The 21,925-nt window shown below is 42.6% G+C and overlaps 2 protein-coding genes across 2 annotated transcripts; one reads left to right on the top strand and one right to left on the bottom strand.

The window, feature by feature from the left end:
• The first annotated feature begins 78 nt into the window (after positions 1-78).
• On the top strand, positions 79-9,727 carry LOC137102156 (solute carrier family 22 member 2-like). Its single transcript, XM_067481362.1, has 12 exons — positions 79-532; positions 1,773-1,820; positions 1,951-2,054; positions 2,420-2,574; positions 2,792-2,960; positions 4,248-4,362; positions 4,458-4,558; positions 4,626-4,840; positions 4,913-5,021; positions 8,900-9,012; positions 9,144-9,243; positions 9,509-9,727. Exons 1-12 carry the CDS (start codon positions 179-181, stop codon positions 9,585-9,587), a joined length of 1,662 nt encoding a protein of 553 aa, XP_067337463.1. The 5' UTR covers positions 79-178; the 3' UTR covers positions 9,588-9,727.
• On the bottom strand, positions 9,632-21,568 carry plg (plasminogen). Its single transcript, XM_067481359.1, has 20 exons — positions 21,363-21,568; positions 21,086-21,207; positions 19,017-19,152; positions 18,834-18,940; positions 18,320-18,434; positions 18,098-18,237; positions 16,836-16,956; positions 16,610-16,728; positions 15,769-15,931; positions 15,514-15,638; positions 15,105-15,264; positions 13,827-14,017; positions 13,600-13,748; positions 13,403-13,496; positions 12,574-12,691; positions 11,908-11,982; positions 11,686-11,826; positions 11,065-11,171; positions 10,781-10,926; positions 9,632-10,006 (listed from the first exon to the last, which is right to left on the bottom strand). Exons 2-20 carry the CDS (start codon positions 21,132-21,134, stop codon positions 9,845-9,847), a joined length of 2,418 nt encoding a protein of 805 aa, XP_067337460.1. The 5' UTR covers positions 21,135-21,207; positions 21,363-21,568; the 3' UTR covers positions 9,632-9,844.
• Positions 21,569-21,925: the final 357 nt, after the last annotated feature.

Consider the following 21,925-nt stretch of genomic DNA (forward strand, 5'->3'; position numbering starts at 1 on the left):
GACACTAACGCATTTTTTTTTTTTTTTTTTTTTACTTGAGCTCAAAGATCACTGCCCTTTTTTTTTTTTTTTTTTTTTTTTGGTGGACTCTGTCCAAACCTTTCTGCAGTTTTACTAATCCGTGCTGCACTCAAACCACATTTCCTCTGCCATCCAGACTCCTTCAGTCCTAGCACTCATGCCGACCTTTGATGACCTCCTGCAGGAGGTCGGCCCCTTTGGCCGATGCCAGAAGCGCATTTTCGCCCTTCTCTGTCTGCTCTCGTTGCCATTTGCAGGTGTGTATGTTGGCATAGTCTTCCAGGGCTTCACCCCGGATCACTGGTGTCGGGATCTGGCAGCGGCGCAGTGGAGGCGGACGTGCGGTCAGAGCCTGACAGATGGTCACAAGCTGGCGGTGCCTGTGGTGAACAGCTCTGGAGTCCTGCAGCACAGCAGCTGTGAGCAGTACGAGGTGGACTGGAACAGCACGGACCTCGGCTGCGATCCTGAAGAACTGGACCTCAGTGGATACCCGGTGACCACATGCAAGGTAAGGAGATCTCTGGGGTTTGGGTGCTGTTGCCCTGTCTGGTTCTGTAGTAGCGTCCAGCTGTTGCAGTGGACTGTTTGGTTGCTTTGGGTCCAAATTCCTTTAATATGCACTGGTTTTAGGCCCTTTAGGTCCTCGTGCATCACACAGATCCGGTCCCAGATTCGTTATGCAGCATGGCAACAAGGCCTGACTTTAACACAATGTTTATTGCTCAGATGTGCTAAAACGTGCTGCGACAGGTGGTGTGTGATCCCACAGAGCCCCGACCTCAGTGTCACAGTCTGGAGTTACACAGCCATTTATGTTATTCCTTTCATTCTAATGAGGGGGGGCCAAAACCTTTGGAGAGCACATAACACTCCACCACCCACTGTGACTTAAATAAGGAAGAAGCAGGAGAATCTTTAGACGGTTTTGACTGAAACAAACATGTGGAAGTAGAATTCACGGCAGAGCTGCTGTATTCCATCGCACTACAGTGTTGGTCAGTGACTATGTTCAGTGTGTATTTCACTTTATTAGAAATGAATCCACCAAACTAATGCAATGCAGTGCAGTTCTTGTTTAAAAAAAGGTGAACAGGAATGTGATTAAAGTGCTGTTTGACTGTGGTGTGTGACAAACTGTGTGCGTACACAGGAGAAGCTGCTGCAGCTCTAAAAGGCAAAGGGAGCATTGATTGTGTCGAGTTCATTCATACAGACACACAAAAAAAATGTTCACTGCCCAAAACCAGTGGACACACAAGCTGCGCGGCTCCCTCTGCAGACACTAAAGACCCTAAAAACAAATTAGGAAGATAATCAGATTCACGACAAAGAACTGAACTGACCCTCACGGTTGGTCGGGGCCGTGTGATCAGGTGTGAAGGTTGCCCTGGAAACAGAATCAAATCAAATCAAATCGATAAACAAATCACATCACATTTATTCCAGTCTCGTCCTCCACACCAGAGACCGGCAATTAACAACACATCATTAGGAATTTTTTGCAGAGTAAATTTAAAATCCAGAATTCCTTCACGGGACTTTTGTTTTTTTTGGATGATTTCATCCACAGACTCTATGGATGAATTTTGTCGGCTCCTGCTGTTGCAGGCGCATCAGTCATTTGAGTTAAGGTTTAGTTTCCACACAGATCAAACGAACTTGGGCTCATGTTTCAGTGTACGAATCATCATTGTTAGTGTCTTATCATCGGCATTAACCACATTAAATGTCTTGTGTTTGTCTTGAAGAACGGCTGGGAGTATGACTATGAAGGCAGGAAGTCCTTTGTTACGGAGGTGAGTGTAGAACTGAAGGCATTTTTGCCTTAAACAAAATAATCCACTAAAAATGTCTGTGTTCCTGAATGAAAATCCAAATGACCCATGTAATTGGACGTTTCCCCCTCCTGTTTCCTTTTTGTCCCAGTTTGACCTGGTGTGTTCAGATGGGTGGTTGGTGGATATGTTCCAGTCCTCCCTCTGTGTGGGCAACCTCGCCGGCAGCTTTGCCTTTGGTTACTTCGCTGACAGGTGACGCCTCCCATTTCTTGGGCAGCACTTTAACTGTGACGCTCAGCGGTCAACAACTCTATATTTAAACTGGACACACGTCCCCCGTTAGAGCTGCTGCGTTTGGCCCAGTTGGAGTAGTTGCCACTGAAAACAAATGAAGTCAGCGTTTGCTGGTGTGACAGTGGTTTTGTTTGACCCATAAACCCAAGCACTTCTTGTCCCCCCAAGAAGTGCTTGGGTTTTACTTTCTGATTAACACAAAATGTAGTGGAAACGTCTGCAGTGATCTGATCTGTGAAGAGCTGTAACGATTCTCTGATGATGAAATTACAAATATTTTGAAAGGAGACCTCATCCCATGGATTTTCACCTTTTATCTGCAGGTTTGGCCGAAAGCTCAGTTTCTTGATGTCCAACATACTAAACACCATCTCTGGGATTCTCCTGGCTGTGGCTCCAAACTACGTCTCCATCCTGGTGTCGAGAACCATCTTGGGCTTCGGAGTCAAAGGAGGCTGGATGGCCTGTTATGTACTACGTAATGACCAAAAATTAATCGGATGTAGCTGCTGTTGTAACGACGTAAAACTCACGTACTGCTCTTTGTGGAGCAAAGACTTAACAAACCCTCGTTGATTGAAACAGTTCAGCATCACAAAATTGCTTTAAGGCTCTTTACGCCACACGAGTTCTGTCCTTAGACCCTGAAATCTGATCCGGTTTTAGCTTTGATGTGTTTTCTGTCGTGCTCTCAGTCACAGAGATTGTTGGAGTGGAGTACAGACGCACAGTCGGCATCTTATTCCAGATGTTCTTCAGCGTTGGCATCCTCTTCCTCCCTTTGCTGGCCTACTTCATCACCGACTGGCGCTGGCTGCAGATCACCTTCTCTGCACCCTATGTCCTCTTCCTGTCCTACTACTGGTGAGATGCCATTTTCTTTCTTCTCTTGACTAATAAGAGTAGATGAGTACAGTTTGGAGGTTTTTCTACTTGAGTACTTTGCATTTGACATGTGGTAAAATCAAGTGTCATAGTTTTATTTATCAGTTATAGTAGAAAATGCAGTATATTCATAAGACTCCCAGTGTGAAATTCGTGTTACCCATCAGTAATAAACTAGTTCATATTATAATAATTAGATCATCTAAACAGAGGATGATGTTAAAACAGACAACACAGAGTATTAATACTTTTTCTGAAGTAGATGGTCTGAGTGCTACTTCTAGCACCAGGTTCTAGTAGCTTTGTTATCAGAGAAATCTACTGTGCAGCCACTGTCCATGCACTGAAACATGAGCCCTCGTTAAATTATTTCCATTTTTCCATTTCCATTACTATTTCCATTACTCAGTGGCTGAGTAAAATCTCTTCAATCCAAATTTTTGATCTCCCAGCAAAGGTTTTTCTCATTTGTGCAAAGTTTGGAATAGTGCTATAACCTGCTGTACAGCACAATGAAAGAGTCTTTACTGAAGTTAAACAACTAAAGCAAATGAATAAATTAGAAACTTTAGGTGTAAACTGTTTATCGTGATTTGTCATGTCATCCAACTTCTGTTACCAAGAATTTACCAAAAAGTGACTCAAGACATCAGATTCCAGCAGCAAAACGCTTCAACCATGACCTCATATATGGCATCACTGACCTTTACTAATAAGTTCTAATAAGCCACTGCCATGAATTCTAATTTCCCAGTTTCTAGGTTGAACCTGTCAGAAAGCTGATAACGCTGTGTTTACTATTGAGTCGCAGTGGAGCATTAGAAGAAGAGGTGTTTCGAATAAAAAGAAATGGAATGAAATGACATCATACAGGTGGTGTTGGGCACAGTGCACACAGAAGAGACAGATGCAGCGTGTGTTGCATGAACTTCTGCTTCTTTTTTGGTCACACTTCCCTTTTAGATTTTAGAAGTGTAATTGTCAGAGTAAGAGCCCATTTATATCCCCTACACCCCCACACACTTTCTGCAGCCGAAGATGTTTGCACTGACTCTAGAACGTGCAGAATGTGGTGACATTGACTAGTGTGGAATGAATGTCTTAACAGGACCAGCACGAGGGAGATACAGTCGGAAAGGTTTTCAGCGGTGTCTTAAGATCTAATTTTATTTGATGGAGGTCACACATAAAAGTTTTCATAGCTGAAAAAATGATCAACAAAGCTTAAAGTTGACTTTTGGACTTTCAGAGTTTTCTGTGTCTCAGGTTTATTCCAGAGTCTCCGAGGTGGCTCATCTCTCAGAACAAATCCCCCAAAGCTCTGGAAATCACCGAAGCTATCGCCAAGGAGAACAAGACAAAACTGCTCAACAAACGGGAGGTGAGTATCTCTCGTTTCCCATCTTTTCCTGGGGACGAAAAACCGACAGGAACTTGTAGGATCAGATGTTAATGTCACGGAGCCGTTCATTGCAGAAGCTGACTGAGGAGGAGGGCGACTCCCCCACTGCCTCTCTGCTGGACCTGGTCCGGACTCCAAACATGAGGAAACACACTTTAATCCTCATGTTTAACTGGTGAGACTCAGACAACACACTTGACCTTTAAATGTGGGAAACACTAAGTCCTGTTGGTTCTCTGCAGGTTCACCAGTTCTGTGGTTTATCAGGGCCTCATCATGCGGGTGGGGATAACGGGGGGAAACGTCTACGTCGACTTCCTCATCTCGGGCCTGGTGGAGTTCCCCGCAGCCTTCCTCATCCTCCTCACCATCGAACGCATTGGCCGGCGCCTCCCCTTCGCCGCAGCCAACATCGTAGCGGGCGCTTCCTGTTTCATCACTGCCTGCATCCCTGACAGTGAGTTTCACCCAACGTTGATACGGCAGGAAATTCTTGGTGACTGACGTGTGATTCCTCTGTGTGTCTCAGGTATGTTCTGGTTTAAGACGGTGGTGGCCTGTATCGGCCGACTGGGCATCACCATGGCTTTCGAGATGGTGGTGTTTGTTAACACTGAGCTCTACCCAACATTTGTCAGGTGGGGTCATTAAAAATGATGAATTCCTATCAGCTGCAGGCCGACTCATACAACTCATCCAGTGGGAATTCTAGTGCGCACGAGATGATCTTCACTTATTATTACATACATTAATACAAGTCATGATTTAAAAAAAAAGAGTCAAAAAAGTACAGTGGCCCCGAGCTCTCAGAACTACAATTTGAGAAAAATGCAACCAAATGTAGAAACGTGCTGCAAGGAGCAAAGACAACAATGGTAATGTGTCTGGTAGCAACAAAAAATGTACAAAACCTGGGCAGGTACATGCGAGAGAAAGAAACTCAAAACCAGATTAACTTTTGCGAGATCTTGCAAAAAGTTTTAATTATAAATCTATTTCCAGGTCAGTTGGTCACCATGAAAATAACACGTTCATAGATTTTTACTTTGAGCTTGGGCTTAAAACTTAAATGCATTAAAGAACTTGACTGTCACTTAAATAAAACCAAGAGGACAAGCACCAAGCTAGGACAGGAGATATACTCAACTAGTAAGTACTGTTTGAAATTTGTTTGTTGGTTTCAGAGGAAGCTGAGTTTCTGTCATTTTTCTTGAGTCTGCTAAGAACTGTAGGTAGAAAGTTTTGCTCTTCTGGTGAAGTGGATATTTGGTCTGTTGTTGGTGGTAGTTTCAGCTCAGCAGAAGCTCAGCAACACCACGGACACCAGAAAGCTGTTCTCCACTTTTAAATCACTCATCTACCCACCTTCACCACCACCATCTACCTCTCTCACTGCTGACAACTTTGCCAACTTTTTTACCAACCAGGTGGCAGCTATCAGCTCACAGTTCTCTCCTCCAGATGATGACATCCATCTAACCTCTTCCAACACTGCAATGCTCTCATCATTTGCAATTCTGACTGAGGATGACGTATCCACCCTCCTCCTCTCTAATCATCCGACCACCTGCACTCTGGATCCAATCCCTTCCACTCTTCTTCAAGCAGTTGCACCTGCACTCATGCCAGCTATTACACAAGTCATCAACACATCTCTCAAAACAGGGACTTTTCCAACCTCTTTCAAGCAGGCCTTGATTACCCCACTGCTCAAGAAGCCTTCTCTTGATCCCTCTGTAGTGGAGAACTACAGACCTGTCCTTCCTTTTCTGGCCAAGACAATGGAACGAGCAGTCTTCAACCAACTCTCAGACTTCCTTTCCAAGAATAACCTCCTCGATGTCAACCAGTCTGGCTTCAAGAGGGGTCATTCCACGGAAACGGCACTCCTGACTGTTGTGGAATATCTTCGAGCTGCAAAAGCCACAGGTCAATCATCTGTCTTAATTCTTCTTGATCATCAGCCTTTGACACTGTGAACCATCAGATACTCTTGTCCACACTCTCTGACTTGGGCATCTCTTGATCTGCTCTAGACTGGCTTTGTTCTTACCTATCAGGACGAAGCTTCAAGGTATCCTGGAGGGGGCATCTTTCTAACTCTCATAGCCTCTCTACCGGTGTGCCGCAGGGCTCAGTTCTTGGTCCTTTCCTCTTTTCTATCTATACTTCATCCCTAGGTGCTATCATTCACTCACATGGTCTTTCCTATCACTGCAACGCTGATGACACACAGCTCTTCTTGTCCTTTCCACCGGACGACTCCACTGTCTCATCGCGCATTTCTGCCTGTCTCTCAGACATCTCAGCCTGGATGAGTGAGAGACACCTTCAGCTCAACCTCTCCAAGACCAAAGTCCTTGTCTTCCCAGCCAGACCTTCGATGCAACACAACATCAGCATCAACATTGGATCTACAGTGATTGTTCCCACTAAATTGGCCAAAAATCTGGGGGTCATCATCGACGACCAACTGAGCTTTAAGGACCACATCTCCTCAGTCTCTAGGGCTTGCAGATTTGCTCTCTACAACATCAGGAAGATCAGACCCTACATCACGGAATATACAACCCAACTCATTGTACAGGCGCTGGTCACATCTCGTCTTGATTACTGCAAAGCTTTGTTGATGGGGTCACCGGTCTCATCAAACCCTTGCAGATGATCCAAAATGCTTCAGCTCGCCTCATTTTTAATCAGCCAAAAAAGACCCATGTCACACCACTTTTCAGATCTCTACACTGGCTTCCTGTTGCTGCTCGCATCAGGTTCAAAGGTCTGTCTCTTGCTTACAGGGTTGTTAAATCGACAACTCCCGCTTAACTCAACTCCCTCATTCAAGTCTACAATCCTTCTCGCCTGCTGCGGTCTGCCAACGAATGACGTCTGGTGGTCCCAGCACCGCATAGAAGACACCAAGCAAAACTGTTCAGCGCAATGATCCCACGATGGTGGAACGAGCTACCAAACGCGGCACGCTCAGCTGATTCTCTCCCAATATTCAAAAAACTACTGAAAACTGAACTCTTCCGCATCTTCCTATGCACTTAAATTTTTAATAAAAAAAAAAAAAAACCCTTTCTGCTCTCTTGCACTTGTATCTTGTGAACTGTGAACACTTTTCTGATAGGACTTTGCTTTGATGTTTTCTCCTTGACTTAGATTTTTGTTGCCTTGTACCTCACTTGTAAGTCACTTTGGATAAAAGCGTCTGCTAAATGACTAAATGTAAATGTAAATAAAGGACACCTTTAGTTAGTAAATGGCGAGCTGGGGTTTGGCTTCCTCTAAGCACTAATCCATGTTCTCAGCTTTGAGCAAACATCCATCAGTTCCCTTCAGGTGTCTCTCACTGATGTGAACATTGGGTTTGCTGCCAAGCACGGCCTCAAAAGAAAACTCTGCTGCTGCCAGCTCCCATGTCCGTGTGCCCCCCACTGTTGTTTTTTTCAAGGTTACTAACCGACCGGGAAGTTAATTTACAACAAAAATGGTGGCAAGATCTCGCAAAAGTTAATCTGTTTTTTTTGGTTTTCCAACCATCTTTCTTCCCCCTTCAAATACTGATCAACTTTTGCAAGATATAAAAATCAGCTTTTTATTTTTTCCATCAATCTTTTCTTTTCTTTTTTTTTTTTTTTGGTCTCACATCTCTTCCCAGGTTGTGTAAAAATTACCTGTAAAATATGTGCATGAATTTCATTAGATTTGATGTTTGTAGTTGCTCCAGGAGACCTTTTCATTGTGTTGTTGCTTTTTTTTGTCTTTTTTTTTACGTTTCCTAAGTTCAAAGGACACTGATCAGGTAAATCCACCTGTTCCAGTTCTGCCTGGGCCTCAAGTTTCCACCAGAATGTTGTAACTATCACTGAGCAAGTGAAAAACATGGCATCAGACTGAATTTAATTCAAAGACGGTTTGTGGAAGCTGCATCCGCTGTGTCTAAAGTGCGATGGTGCCGGACGTCACTACTACATCATCTGTGGTGAAGTGATGTAGTATTTGCTTAATGAAGGATGGAAGTCGAGTCAGCAAAAGCAAAGAAAACTAACCTAGAAATACTGTAGTGCATAATCTGAATCTTTTCCTTCATTTGACCTCTTCTAGCTCCTCTGAATGCTCATATGTGGTCCTAAACATTGGGACCCCACTGAAAACACAGTGTTATGTCTCTGATATACAAATGTTTGCGTCTTGTGATCTGAAACTGGCCACGGGTCCTCAGGAGCAACAAGAAGCTTTTTGAGAGCCCGCACCAGTTTGCTGGTCATGTAACGAGGCTGAATCGTGCGGTTGACTCAGAGATTTGTTCTGTTTTAATGTAAATAACTGAATAAGAGAAGAGGCCCTTTGTGTCAGATGGAATTTCCACTGCATGACTTCCCCTGAGTCCTCCTGACTGATGAATGAAAACACTGTTGTGCGCGAGAGCATCATCTGTTTATTTGCTGGTAAACACTGGACTTGTACTATGGTTCACTGCACGTGTGTGTAAAGTTGAGATTACACTCTTCAGGAACCTGGGGGTGTCGGTCTGTTCCACTCTGTGTGACGTTGGAGGAATCGTAGCCCCCTTCCTGCTCTACAGACTGGCTGCCGTCTGGCTGGAGCTGCCGCTCATCATCTTTGGTGAGTGTCTTGTACAGATTGAAGTTTGATGACTGTGTCCTTGTTAAATAGTCTAATATACGGAGAGGAGACAAGAACTATGTGAAACCCAGAGCCTGCAGCTCACAGCTGGGGCCGTGTTGTGCTTTCAGGTGCTGTAGCCATCGTCGCTGGAGGTTTGGTGCTGCTGCTGCCTGAGACCAGAGGAGCTCCTCTCCCTGAGACCATTGAAGACGTCGAGTTCCCCGATCGGTAAAACGCTTTAATTTAGAATTAGTTCTCCGCTGGCACCTTCTTTGAAAGAGGCTTAAATAGTTTGAGTTCAACTAAATTAGCCACAACATTAAAACCTGTGTATATATTTTTTTGGTTTTGTCTGTATTCATTTGGAGTTGATATTTAAAACCTGTAAAAATAGACAACGATCCACTCTGGTGACCCTGAACCTGCGGGATCAGCCGAAAGGACAAAAAAAATATATATAAATCTAATACCAATATCTTTAATCTTTTCTCAGGACAAAGGAGAATCTTGCAAACCTACAAATGAAGAAACTTTTAAAGTCAAACCCAACAACCAAGGAAACGACAGTGTGAATATACATGTGCTCAGATTAACGTTTCTAGTAATAACAACTTAATATCCTTTAGTATTTTTATTTTTTCACGTCTTACAGGAAACATCTTGACAAAACCTTTAGAATGCTCTGCCTAGTTTCTGCTACATGAACCCAAACACTTGAATAATACCAGGCAACAAACTTCCTGTAAGTAGCGATGCTGCAGCAGAACACTACTTAAAATATCAGAGCATTCACATCTGAAACTACTCACTAAAAGGTGGATTCATTTGTTTAATTAGCTTTGATGGTTCTGTCAATCCAGTCAATAAACTTGGAGACTCGAGCGTAGACGCCGGGTTTCATGGCATTAGCGCATCCCAAACCCCAGGATGTGACACCCTGCAGGACGTAGGAGTTCTGGGCACTGCACACCAGAGGGCCACCGCTGTCACCCTGCAGGGGGGGAAAACACAAACATGTAGCACGATCTGATTCATGCACTGGGTTCATTAGGTTTTTAGTTGCTGCTGAAACATTAAAGCAGGAAGTTTCTGAGATTCCTAGTACTGCTATTTGCTGGCAACTGGACTTTCCTGAGGTCCTTGAACATGTGTGGGGATTTGTTGATCATTGTAGAACTACACTGTAAATTGATGATTTACAGACCCCCCCCCCCCCCCCCATCACTCCTATACCCTGAGGCTGTGTCAAACATTTTTTAGCCTAATAATGGACAAGCTTCTGGATCAGTGTGTGGCCGGGTTTGAAATTCACAGGGTTCTGTGTCAGATGAGCAAACACACAACCGGAACATTTCGTACATTACTCCGTCCCTCCAGGAATGTGCAGAATTTTTTGTTCAGGCATTTGTGGTCGCTAAATTAAAAAAAGGCTCTAAACTGCTGGAGCAAACGCTTCATTCATGTTGACTTCAAAATCAGCAACACACTGAGCCAGAAACTTGTCCTAGTGATGTGAAAGACTCTGCACTGAGAGGGTCCCTCCATTTGAAGAAAGTCTTTTAAATGAGGCCATAGATGTAGGGGAAATATTTAGTAAGAATTCATAAATACCTTAAATTGATCTGTTAACTAAGATCAGTGTCACACTACAAGGAGGAAGTAGATTTAAAACAAGAGGGACAGCTTGAGCTTGTTCCTCTTGTTTTAAGCAAACACTGACAAAGTGAGTTGTTTCTATTGTTGTCTTAGTTTGTGTCCCCGTTACCTGGCAACTGTCTATTCCTCCGTCAATGTTTCCTGCGCACAGCTCGTGGTCTTTGACTCTGCCGTTCAGGTAGGACGGGCGATTACAGACCTTGTTCTCGATCACGGGGAGACCAGCTTCCTTCAGGACACCGTCGCCTCCTGTACCTGTAACACACCCCACATACAGTGGGGTTTGAACCCTGTATTCCATTAAGGCACCTTGTGTCCAAATCTAATTTTAATTGAGACTAGGACTCATTAATCTGGAGTTTTTCTGTGTAACAATAGAAGTTAGGACTGTACCTTGTGTATCGCCCCATCCAGTCACATAACACTCTGTGTCACTGGGAACAATGTAGTCTTTCTCTGGCAGACAGACTGGGAGGACTTTGTCATTTATTATTGCATGTCTGAAAACACATGCAAACATCAGGTTCAATACTGGTTATCCACACACGACTTTCAGGTCATTATGGTTGTGAGCATTGTCTGAATGTGTCACTCACTGGACACCTGCGTCTAATGATGGTTTTAAAGTAAATGTGGAAGCTTGAAAGAAAACTGTTCTGTGCCTCTTTTTTTTGGTCAGTAATCTATATGCACATCACAAGCATACATTTACTTTAACAACAGGAAAAAAGGCAAATACATTACTCAGTAGCACTGAAGTTGTAAAACACGTTAATTGTGTGAATTCTCTGAACTAAAGCGGTCACATGCACATTTTGCAGCATGAAGAAGAGGTGCTACAGCAGCAGATCACTGCCACCTTTGAAACCTTTTCGTGTTTTTGGTATTATTTGGAATGGTACAAAATTAAAATAAAGTGCATGTAAATCTTGTTTTCTGAACCATGTTGCTGGTCACATTGAAATTTAGCTGTTTTAAAATAAACTACAATATAATATTGTTGTCCCTTCTCACCTTTCCAGTTTGAGCAGAGCAATGTCGGCTCCATTGGGTCCCAGCACTAGTTTTTCTAGTGTCCTCTCCTGCTTCGACAGCTCAGTCGCTCTCTCTGTGTGGACACCAAGCACGACCCGATAGGATGCAGGCCGCCTGGACCTGCAATAAAACACACACACACATAAACCAGGGGTCGTGCTGTAAGAGGAGGTGGTTTGTACATTGTTTTCTCGGTCTGACCTCTCCAGGCAGTGCGCCGCCGTCAGAACCCACTGTTGATGAATCAGAGTTCCTCCACAGAAATGGACTCCAGCACTGGAAGACGTAGGAGAAATTTCAAGAACATGGACCCCTCATTCATTTAGAAAGGGTGGCCAAAAGATAAGAACCACTTTTAATATAATGAACTCCACTATGACCTAAATAGAATCATCACCATTCTGACAGTTTTAACTTAAAAATATATTTGTACCAATATTTATACTTGGTTGTTATTATCATAAAACGGGTATGAACCTGTTGGTGAAATCTGGCTTTTGTTTTGGAGATAATATCTGAACACGAAAGAGAGGTCAGAGGTTGACATCAGTCTTTCTAAAAGACAATTTATCCGTGATATTTAGAAAAAATAAGAAGTTGTTACAACAGAATATATTCTGACTCCTACAAGTCGTGGAATAAAAAAATATTTTGCTCACTAAATCATGGATTTAAAAAAAAAAAAAAAAAAACCTGTTTCTGAAGTTGTGGCCAATCAGGTAGTGATAGTTATTGTTTTTTTTCCCTCCTTTTTTTCCTTGTTCTCAGTAAATGTCACACATGTGATTCATTTATAGACAAAGCAATCACTACCCTCTGATCACATAAACTCATAGCAAATGCAGTTAAGGATTTGTTTTTACTCACTCAGTCCGAAGGCTGATTTGCCAGGGCCAGGAATGGGGTTTTGACACGCAGCCTCCGACGATACGACCAAAACAGCGCTTTGGTTTGGTGAAGGGTGACCCACAAGTCTCTGATATTTCTTAAAAGAGAAGCAAAACACAAACAATTAAGGGTATAAAAGCATGTCAGCAAATTTCTCATGGTTTGCCGGCATGAGTGATTCTCACAGGTTTACAGTAACATGTAAGGATGTGCCTGCACCTGAGTACAGTCACATGTTCAATATCCCAAAATCCAAAGTGTGTTTGGGATTTGGAGGCAGTAAAGTTCAATTCGACAACCTACGTAAAAGATGAATACAAATTTGCATCCTACACAAAAAACTTTGCATTACTGGCACCCATGCGGTGACATTTGTTAATAATCAGCAAATACATTTTTATGGTGATGAACTATGCAGCTCATCGTTTCTGTCGTACAGTGGGCAATAAACTATCAGATTAGATTCAACTTTATTGTCATTGTGCAGAGAACACGTACGAGCCAGTGAAACACAGTTAGCATCGGAGCGGAAGTTTCATGTAAAAGTTAAGCGTGTCATCAGCTGAGATAGTGGAGGCTTATTTTTAGCTATAGGTGATGCAGGTTTCTTTGCAGTCCCTCTATTAAGTGAGACATGTCTTTTTATTTCCCTGCTGAAAGAGGTTGGACTTCACTGGATTCATGGACCTAAAACGATTCAACACTTTAACAATCAGCAAATGGTCTGCTTCTATCGAACCACTGACCCTGTGGTAAGGAAGCAGCTGCTATACCCACTGAAACCCCTCTAGTCTCACAAGTCACATACCACAGTCAGGGATGTTACAGTGCTCCCACTTCTTGTTCCTGTCTGTAGTGTAGCACCACGGCCCGGTCACGTCGCCGTCCGGGTTTCTGCAGCTCTGACGGGGACACGCAACAAATAAAACAGGGAACGAAGCGCAAACGTCCTCAGCTCTGTGCGTCCACATCCTAAAAATGTTCATACAGGAAGCAGGCACTCACATTCCCCTCCAGACCCTTGTCGGGGTGGGACTTGGGAGTGAAGCTGGTGTGCTGGTGAGGCGTCTGAGAACTCCAGGCCTGGCAGGTCACTCCTGTTATGGTGATGGAGGTGGGACCTCTGTATGTCTCTCCATTCCCAATCTTACAGTCTAACACAGAAACGGAGAGAACACTAGTGGTGTCATAAAAAAAATTATACAATTTAAAAATAAAAACACTTGATTCACCTGGTTGTTCTGTGGTCTGGGTGACGGCAGAGGGGCCCTGAAATACAGTAGACAAGGTGGGGGGTGGTGGTGCTGCATTGATGGAGCATTTCTCCAGGTTGCAGTACTCCCAGCGCACGGTGGGATCTGTGGTGAAGCACCAAGGAGCTCGGTCTCCGTCGGGGTTCCTGCACAGATTCCTCCTGAGGTCCCTGTTTAAACAGGAACCTGAAACTTTAGGACAGCAGGAACCAACGTACCTTCAAGTATTTGTGTTTTACTTTTTTAAATAACATATTTCCAATCCTGGACATATTTTGTCTTTTACTGAGTTTTTCTTGTTCATACAAAGGAGAAGCAACACCTCAGACACAGGACACTCATTTAAGAATGACAACGTCCACATTTTGGACAGAGAAGACAGATGGTACGAGGGGAGTACGTGACACTATTTATGTTCACATGGAGAATCCTTCTCTCAACAGAGGAGGAGGCATCAGGCACAACTGCTCTCCCATTTTTCATGCTGCCCTTTCATCCATCACCAGGAAGATTAAGACCACTTCACACATCCACCGAGGGCCACACCTAACGACCCCCAACCCAGGGGTTTAGTGAGTTAGTTTTATACAATTATTCGACATAAAAAATAAATTTTATAATAAATGTATAATTGTGCATTTTTTGTACCTCATCATCTCCTGTAAAGTATTGAAATATAATCTATGAAAAAAACATCACAGTGGCCTTGTTCATGGTAATAAAAAAATGCTGTCAAAAGCAACAGTGGCTTGTTTTTTGTGCACTGTACGTTTTAATTGGACAACAGCAGAAATGGCACAAAGGGGTTAAATCTTTGATTTGACTGCAAAGACAATGCTCAATTTATTTTTTCCTTTGGTCTTGTGGAACTGGTTCACAATAAGAAAATGATAGAATTCATGCTAACTGGTCTTATCGTTCGTTACATGTAGAAGATCTGAGTATATCGGAGCTTTCAGGCACTGAGGGCGAGCACCAGTTCATCTGATACACCAACATTGGCCCAGTGTATTTTGGCCGTATCTTATGTGTCATTTAGGACCAACGTGACATGAGGTGGAAAAGCCAAAATGCCAGATTAAGGCCATCATGAGGTCAAGCAAAATGCCTGAACCAATCCAATTAAGCACTGTAAAGAGGCAATTGTAATCCTAACCTTGTAAAAGCACCCATTAAATATTCCCATCAGTCTGAATCTAAATCAAAATCAGCATTTTTAGATGTAAAACCTATTAGCAGACACTAGGAGATACTCACGCTGTGGGGAAGTTTGCTGCGGTTTTGTCATGGCGGTGAGGAAGCATGGAGCTCCAGAACTGGCATTTCTTTCCGCTGACGGTCTCTGATGTTACGCCACGGTAAGTCACCCCGTTCCCCTCATAACAGTTCTCCTCCTCTGGGGGGATCACTGGCTCATCTGCAGCGACACAGACAAGACGACACTGATGCATTTTCACATGAAGCAGAAGGAGACAGAGTTCCATAGGTCGTCATTTCTAACGCGGGCCTCAGTTCATGTCTCTGCCTTTTGGCTAATGATGCACCTCCATCGACATTACAAACATTGGGTAACGGACTTCCCCCAAATTTTTTTTTTACATATTTAAAATGAGTGCAGCTTTTTTTAGGATGGGGGTTAAATCATCATCTTTGATCACTGTTATACCGAGAATGGATGCATTTCCACAGCTCGGCACCTGGCAGTACTCCCAGCGGGTATTAGGGTCCGCAGTGTAACACCAAGGCCTCCTCTCATTGTCGGGGTTACGGCAAAAGTTTTTATCTAAGCCTCTGTCAAATAAGCAAATAAAGTGTACAATCAGAAAACTTCATGCATGTGTTTTCCTTCCAAAAGGACTTTCCCCCCCCGTCATAATATTCTGTTCTTTTAATTTTCATCAGTAAAAACAGGAGCTCTCACTTGCAGGGGTAATTGTCTGGCGTGCGGTTGTGTTTGTGTGGCGTCTGGGCCGACCAGCTCTGGCAGGGTTTGCCGGACTCCGTGACAGCGATGGTGCCTCTGTACAATACGCCTTCACCCGTGGCACACGACAGTTCGGGAACAATGGTGGGAGGCTCGGACGCTGTGGGCAGAGGATGAGATGGCTGAGCAGATGCCGACCTCAGAAAAGTCGAGCAGCATCACTCAATGCTCTGATTCACGTCATATTAATGGAACATTTTAATGTTTGGATAATATGAACATTTTTATATATATTTATATATATTTATATTTAACAATCTGAACAACAACCACAGCAAAGAAAACAGCTGAATTACATATGGACGTCCGTTCTGACATTTTACATTTAATGATTGTTTTATTATCAATTAATCTACCAATATTCTTTTGATCAATTAGTAGTTGAGATGCCTTCATATAAAAATGTAAAAGCCCAAGATATTTATTTATTTACAATGATATAAAAGAGAAGCTAAAAGTCGTGAAAACCAACTAGAAAATACCTAAATGACTTAAATATTGATGATCTGAGTTGTTACACATTTTTCTGATTTATTTAATATAAATATATGACTTCATGACTAGCATTAGTCGTGAAGAAGACGCAGAAGAACATAATATATATCATATTTGATCGTCATTATCAAAAATTACAAATTTATTTTCCATATTGTTTGCAAATGTATAAAGTAATTATATGTCAAGTAAAGTAAAATTTTACCATGTATCTGAGGCCTTACAGTGATGAATGAGGACAAAAGTAAAGGAAGCATCACCTTAAGTAAAATGGAAGACTTACTGCAGCGGGGAATAGAGCAGAAATCCCACCGTTTGGATTCGCTGGTGGTGAAGCACCAAGGTCGGGGGTCTCCATCTGGGTTTCTGCAGTAGTTCTCTTCAAGATACTTCTCTGGAAGACTAGAGAAACCATCATTTCCACTTTGTTTAGTTTAGCTTTAATGAAATGTGTTTATCTCAATATTTCGCTTAGGGATGATTATTTAATCATAATTAAGTCTTCTTACGCGCTGGGGATGTAGCCGTGGTTGTGAGGTTTCTGGGAGTCCCAGCGTTGGCAGGTGAAGCCGTTCTCAGTGGTGGAGATTTTCCCTCTGTACTTTTCCCCACTGCAGTGTATACACTCCTCTGTAAAAGGACAAAACCTGATGTCATCTGCTGCATCATCAGTCTGGTCTTTGTGCATACACAGAAATGTTATTATGGAGGCATGAATACAATTACAATTCCATATCCACCTCCATTAAGATGACAACAGAACTCTCTCATCAGAAAATGTAGCATCCACAACACCACAATCTGCTTATGAGCCCCACAACATAATGACTATTTACTGCAAAATTCCCACTCACAGTATGTATTGCAGGATTCTAGGATTATTTGCAGTCCTTTCAGGATTTTAATGACATGTAAAAAATGTCTAGTTTGTTTGTGACCACTGAAAATTTCTGGATGGTTTCCCCAAAAATAAAAAAGTGATTATGTTATAGTATTTTTATTGCAGGGTTGCACTGAATTCACGCTGGGTTGGTGGAGTTAATAATTGTGATCGCAACATTGAAAAAGCCAGGAGCTTTATCCAGTGTAACCTACAGTGTTTGTTGGATGTGGTTTTACAGGCCCCCAACCAGATCACGCGCTCTGAGAAGACAACTAAATACTCCCAAGGAAAAAAAACTTGGTCAAAATCCAATGTACGACATAATGAAAGTCAGAAAAATTCCAAAGATGATCAAATCATCCTGTCAAACCTACAAAAAAAGCTGTAGGTTTTATTCATGTCTGAACAAGTTTTTATGGCTGTCGATCAAAAATAGAGTGTTGGACGGTTCTTACAGACAGTACAGTGCAGCTTGGCTAAAACATCGGAGGAAATACAGGGACATCAACATATTTGCTCTTGTGGCTTTTAGGAGATGATTTTTTTCAAAGCAACTTAAAAGTGGGGTCCCTGCCCAAGGTCACCTGGACATGTGGCTAGGAAGAATGGGGAATCAAACCAATAACCCTGCGTATAATGGACAACTGCTCTAACAACTTTAAGCACCATTTTATGAGGTGTGTGAATAATCTGGACATGGTGACGAGCTCAGCCTACTACTACTCAGAGGACATGATGAGTGAAAACGCCAGCAGAAGGCAGGGAAATATCAACACCACGCATGAATATAAATAAAAATAAAAACCTTCAACACAGCGTGATTATAGATTTTATATGACAACGCACAAAAACAGAAGAAACAAAAAACCCAACAATTGTCAATTTTACCTGTGCAGCTGGACACGTTACAGTGCTCCCAGCGGGTGTCGGGGTCAGTGGTGTAACACCAAGGTCCCCCACTGTCTCCATCAGGGTTCCTGCAGAAGTTAGACTCCAGGTCTGCTCGGGGGTGGGACTGTGGTGTGATGCTGCAGCGGGAAAAGGTCAGATAAGTGGCATGAAACGTACAAATCCAACTAACGTATATTAAAACAGTATGTGAGCACATACTTGGGCCTGTGAGGGACTCTGGCTTCCCATCTCTGACACAGCTTTCCTGATTTTGTTTTGCTCTTTGTTCCTCTGTAATCTTTTCCTATTCCACTTACACACTCCAGGAGGTATGCTAGAGGAGAGGAAAACAACAATTTCAATATAATCAGCCTGACAATAAGTGTTAATATTTGTACATTTCACATGCTCACTGCATGGTGCGTTAGAGACTCCAATAATGAAGTTGGCATCTGGCAAAAAAAAAAAAAAAAAAAAATATTGAGATTTCTCCTAATGAATCATTTATCCGATTCCTATGAAGTGTTTTCTCCTCATCTCCAAAATATCAGCAGCACTAGTGTTTAACTTGCAACCCTTCTGTCCACTGTGTTTGCAGACACAGTCCAAACATCACTGATCATGCAACTCAGGCTAAACATTAACCACAGCGTAATAAAACCAAAAAAGTATCAAGTGCAGCAACATGTAGAGTGCAGCAGTGTGCGTTTCTGATCCCTAGAAAAGCATTCACCTTGTTTTTCATATAAAACTGTGCTGCTTCGGCGCAGGACGGTCTCCGTTTTAGAGTTTGCTGCTGCTGTCCAACACTCCTGGCCCTTTTCATGAAAAATGAAAGACCTGAGAGAACAACCATTGTCAGACTGGAAGCTTCGCATGTAGAATGCAAGTGTAGTTTGTCGTTTGTTTAACTTACCTGCACGTAAAGGTTGTTTCCGTATTACATTTGATGGCACATTCATCCAAGGTGTTTACTGAATACAGTCGTTTTTGCAGCGTCAGGATCCACGCTCCTTCCGTTTTCACGTAGTCGTCCAACTCGCCGCTGCTAACTGGAACAGATCGTACATAAACGATCAACTTGGACAAATTTCACACAACATCCGTTCTGCAGATCTATGTGCAACATTTGTCTGAATTACGAAAAACTGCACAACAAACAATGTGCAGATCTTGTTAATTCTACCACACAGGTTCTTATCAAAAGCAGAAAAGGTAGAGATTATTTACACAAAATGAATTAACTAATGATAAAAGTTTGAATAAGGCAGCTTATTAACAAGATTACAGCATGTTTTATAATAGTTGTTGTTTACAACACCTGCCAAATAGATGGAAAAGTCTGCATTTATACCAGTGACACACACATTGGTATATTTTCACGTGTGTATACGTGCTGTCCATGTCCACTTACCAATAGAGAAAATACATGTTTTCATTTTCCTTTTAATCTACAAAACCCAACTTGCAGCATTTGTTTTGGCGTAGCCACCAAATGAAGTCTGTCAAAGGCCCGTTACATTAGTACAAACGCACTCAACAGGAGTGTGTTTGCTTGAAGTTCTAACTGGAGCCATTTACAGATTTATTGGCGCGATTTAAAAAACACCATTTGGAATCAATAACCGATACATTGCTGATTTTATATTTCTGTTTTACATTAGTTAGTGAGCACAAAGGGAACTTTTCCAAGGAGGACAACTGAGAAATGTTGTCACCGGGTTTCGGGCAGTGACGTAAGACTGGGCCGGGATTTCACTGTTGACTCGTTTCACTGAACTGACCAATGTTGGGATTCCAAACCCTGGACCGTCCAGCCAAAGGTTCACTGCGGATGTCAAACCCACAGAGCAGTGAGCAAACAGAAAAATGTGCAGCACAGGTGACCGAATTCCGGCGTAGGGCCAAGAAAAGCTGATGCGAATGTGTAGCAATGTTGGGGAATTGATGGTTTCAGGCCCTGTTGGGTTTCTTCGCAGCTAAAGTCGAAACAGCGTTTTTCTATTGAAACTTTAACACCTATATACTTACTTATACTTTGGTTATGCGCCTGCACATTTCGCCCACCTTCCTTTGTAAAGTTTCCTCGTTCGTGAGGCACAAAAACTCCAAACTTCTCTGAAAAGCCTGGACCCGTCGCTTAATTGCTAGCTTCACGCTAATGGAAGTCACCTGTTCGTGCGTTGGCGCGCGCGTTGCCGACGTCAGTTTTCTCATTAGCATAAGCAACGCCCCTATAATTTCCATATACAGCTTCCTGTTCCGTTTGTTTTTTGTTTTTTGTTTTGTTAGAGTTTAATTCGTAGAGTAATTATTAGACAAAGGCGAGATTTGATAGATTGTCAAGTCTGATGTCAGATATGAAAAAAGAAAACATTTAACTGTATCAGCAGTTTTATTAGACCTACATGCAGCCTTCTGCATCCCAACCAATGTTCCACCACTGAGGCCCCCAACGCCAGGCCCCCAACGCCAGGCCCCCAACGCCAGGCCCCCAACGCCAGGCCCATGCTACATGCAACCGGTGCATGTTTAATATGTATATGAAAACTTAACAAACACATGAGACAATTTGAACTAGATTTATATTGTTTCATCACACTTCAAGCAAAATGCAATGTATCTGCAAAACCCTATTTCACCACACACACCTTTTGTTGCGCGATTATCTGAACCTGCATAAATCAAATTGTCAGTGTGATGTAATGATATTTACGGCCATTCACATGTGACATAGAATGCAAGGTCTAGTTTGTTTGTGACCACTGATTCTGGTTGTACACAACTTGAGTTTTTCAGGTTTGTCAATTTAATTTTTTTTTTTATTAAGAGAATCAAATCAATTGTTTTTTGTTATTCTTAAGTTGTGTCTTTTAAGAATCAAATCACCAAATCTGCTTTACATCCATGCATACGCTTTACCTAAGGTGTCAATAGTTACAGATCCATTCATAATAATCATTCAGAAATCATATTGGATCTCACCGGTGCAGACCAGGGCTCCCAGGAGGAAGGCTGCTTTGTACAGGTCCATGGTGAGGCCCCCAACTCTAGCAGCTCATAGTCGACTAACTCGCAGAGGTTCCACCTGGTATATTACTGGGCTCCTTTTAGCATGTAGTCAAAAAGGACAACTCAATCATCAGTCAATCATTGGTCCAATGAGGACGGCAAAAGACTAACATGTCAAAATGCTTGTTGATTGGAAATTTTGGATGCTTCCTTTATATCTGTGGTTGACTAATGTGCTGTTCGTTCTTACCTTACTCCAACGTTTGGAGAGCAGAAGGAGAAGTGCGCGGCTGATTATCTGGTGCTGGTTTGTTGTTCCTGCAGCGACAGTAGATTTAAGAGGCTGCTCCTGATCTTTGACCTCTTTTGCATATCATGTGACCTTTTGTGATTTAACATGTGAATCTTTCTTCCGTGTAGCCTCGTGTCTCCTGCGTGGTGTTAAACGTTTGATTACAACACGGGTAAATGGCGGCATGGCAGGGGGCGTCTTCGAAAGATGTAATGCACATCTGCGTGTGGTGAAAACACAACAATGCAGACCTGATTTTTGTTCCTCTGTGGGTTTAATATGTGTTCTAGATCAAATGAGATCAATACATAGAGTTAATCTTCAGCTAGAAAGGACCAATGTCCTCAACTGCAAACATATGATTACAAAATAACCTACTTTTCAGTACACAGTAGGATCAAGAAACTACTGTTCAGGCAAACTGTGCCACAAGCTCCGGCTTTCTCCCGAGACATGAATTAATGTCACTACTCTTTTTAAATGGTTATTAAATTACAGTTACATTGAATCAAACTCACTCA

The sequence above is a fragment of the Channa argus genome, chromosome 17 (assembly GCF_033026475.1).
Source record: "Channa argus isolate prfri chromosome 17, Channa argus male v1.0, whole genome shotgun sequence".
NCBI lineage: Eukaryota > Metazoa > Chordata > Actinopteri > Anabantiformes > Channidae > Channa > Channa argus.

What these genes read in the sequence shown, in the direction of transcription:
- LOC137102156 (XM_067481362.1), top strand. Translation starts at nt 179, where the DNA reads ATGCCGACCTTTGATGACCTCCTGCAGGAGGTCGGCCCCTTTGGCCGA. An exon ending in TTTGGTTACTTCGCTGACAG is followed by an intron (nt 2,055 to 2,419) that starts GTGACGCCTCCC and finishes TTTTATCTGCAG; the next exon opens with GTTTGGCCGAAAGCTCAGTT. An exon ending in GATGGCCTGTTATGTACTAC is followed by an intron (nt 2,575 to 2,791) that starts GTAATGACCAAA and finishes TCGTGCTCTCAG; the next exon opens with TCACAGAGATTGTTGGAGTG.
- plg (XM_067481359.1), bottom strand. Translation starts at nt 21,134, where the DNA reads ATGGACCTGTACAAAGCAGCCTTCCTCCTGGGAGCCCTGGTCTGCACC. An exon ending in CACGGCTACATCCCCAGCGC is followed by an intron (nt 16,729 to 16,835) that starts GTAAGAAGACTT and finishes TGGTTTCTCTAG; the next exon opens with TCTTCCAGAGAAGTATCTTG. An exon ending in CCAGACCACAGAACAACCAG is followed by an intron (nt 13,749 to 13,826) that starts GTGAATCAAGTG and finishes TTTCTGTGTTAG; the next exon opens with ACTGTAAGATTGGGAATGGA.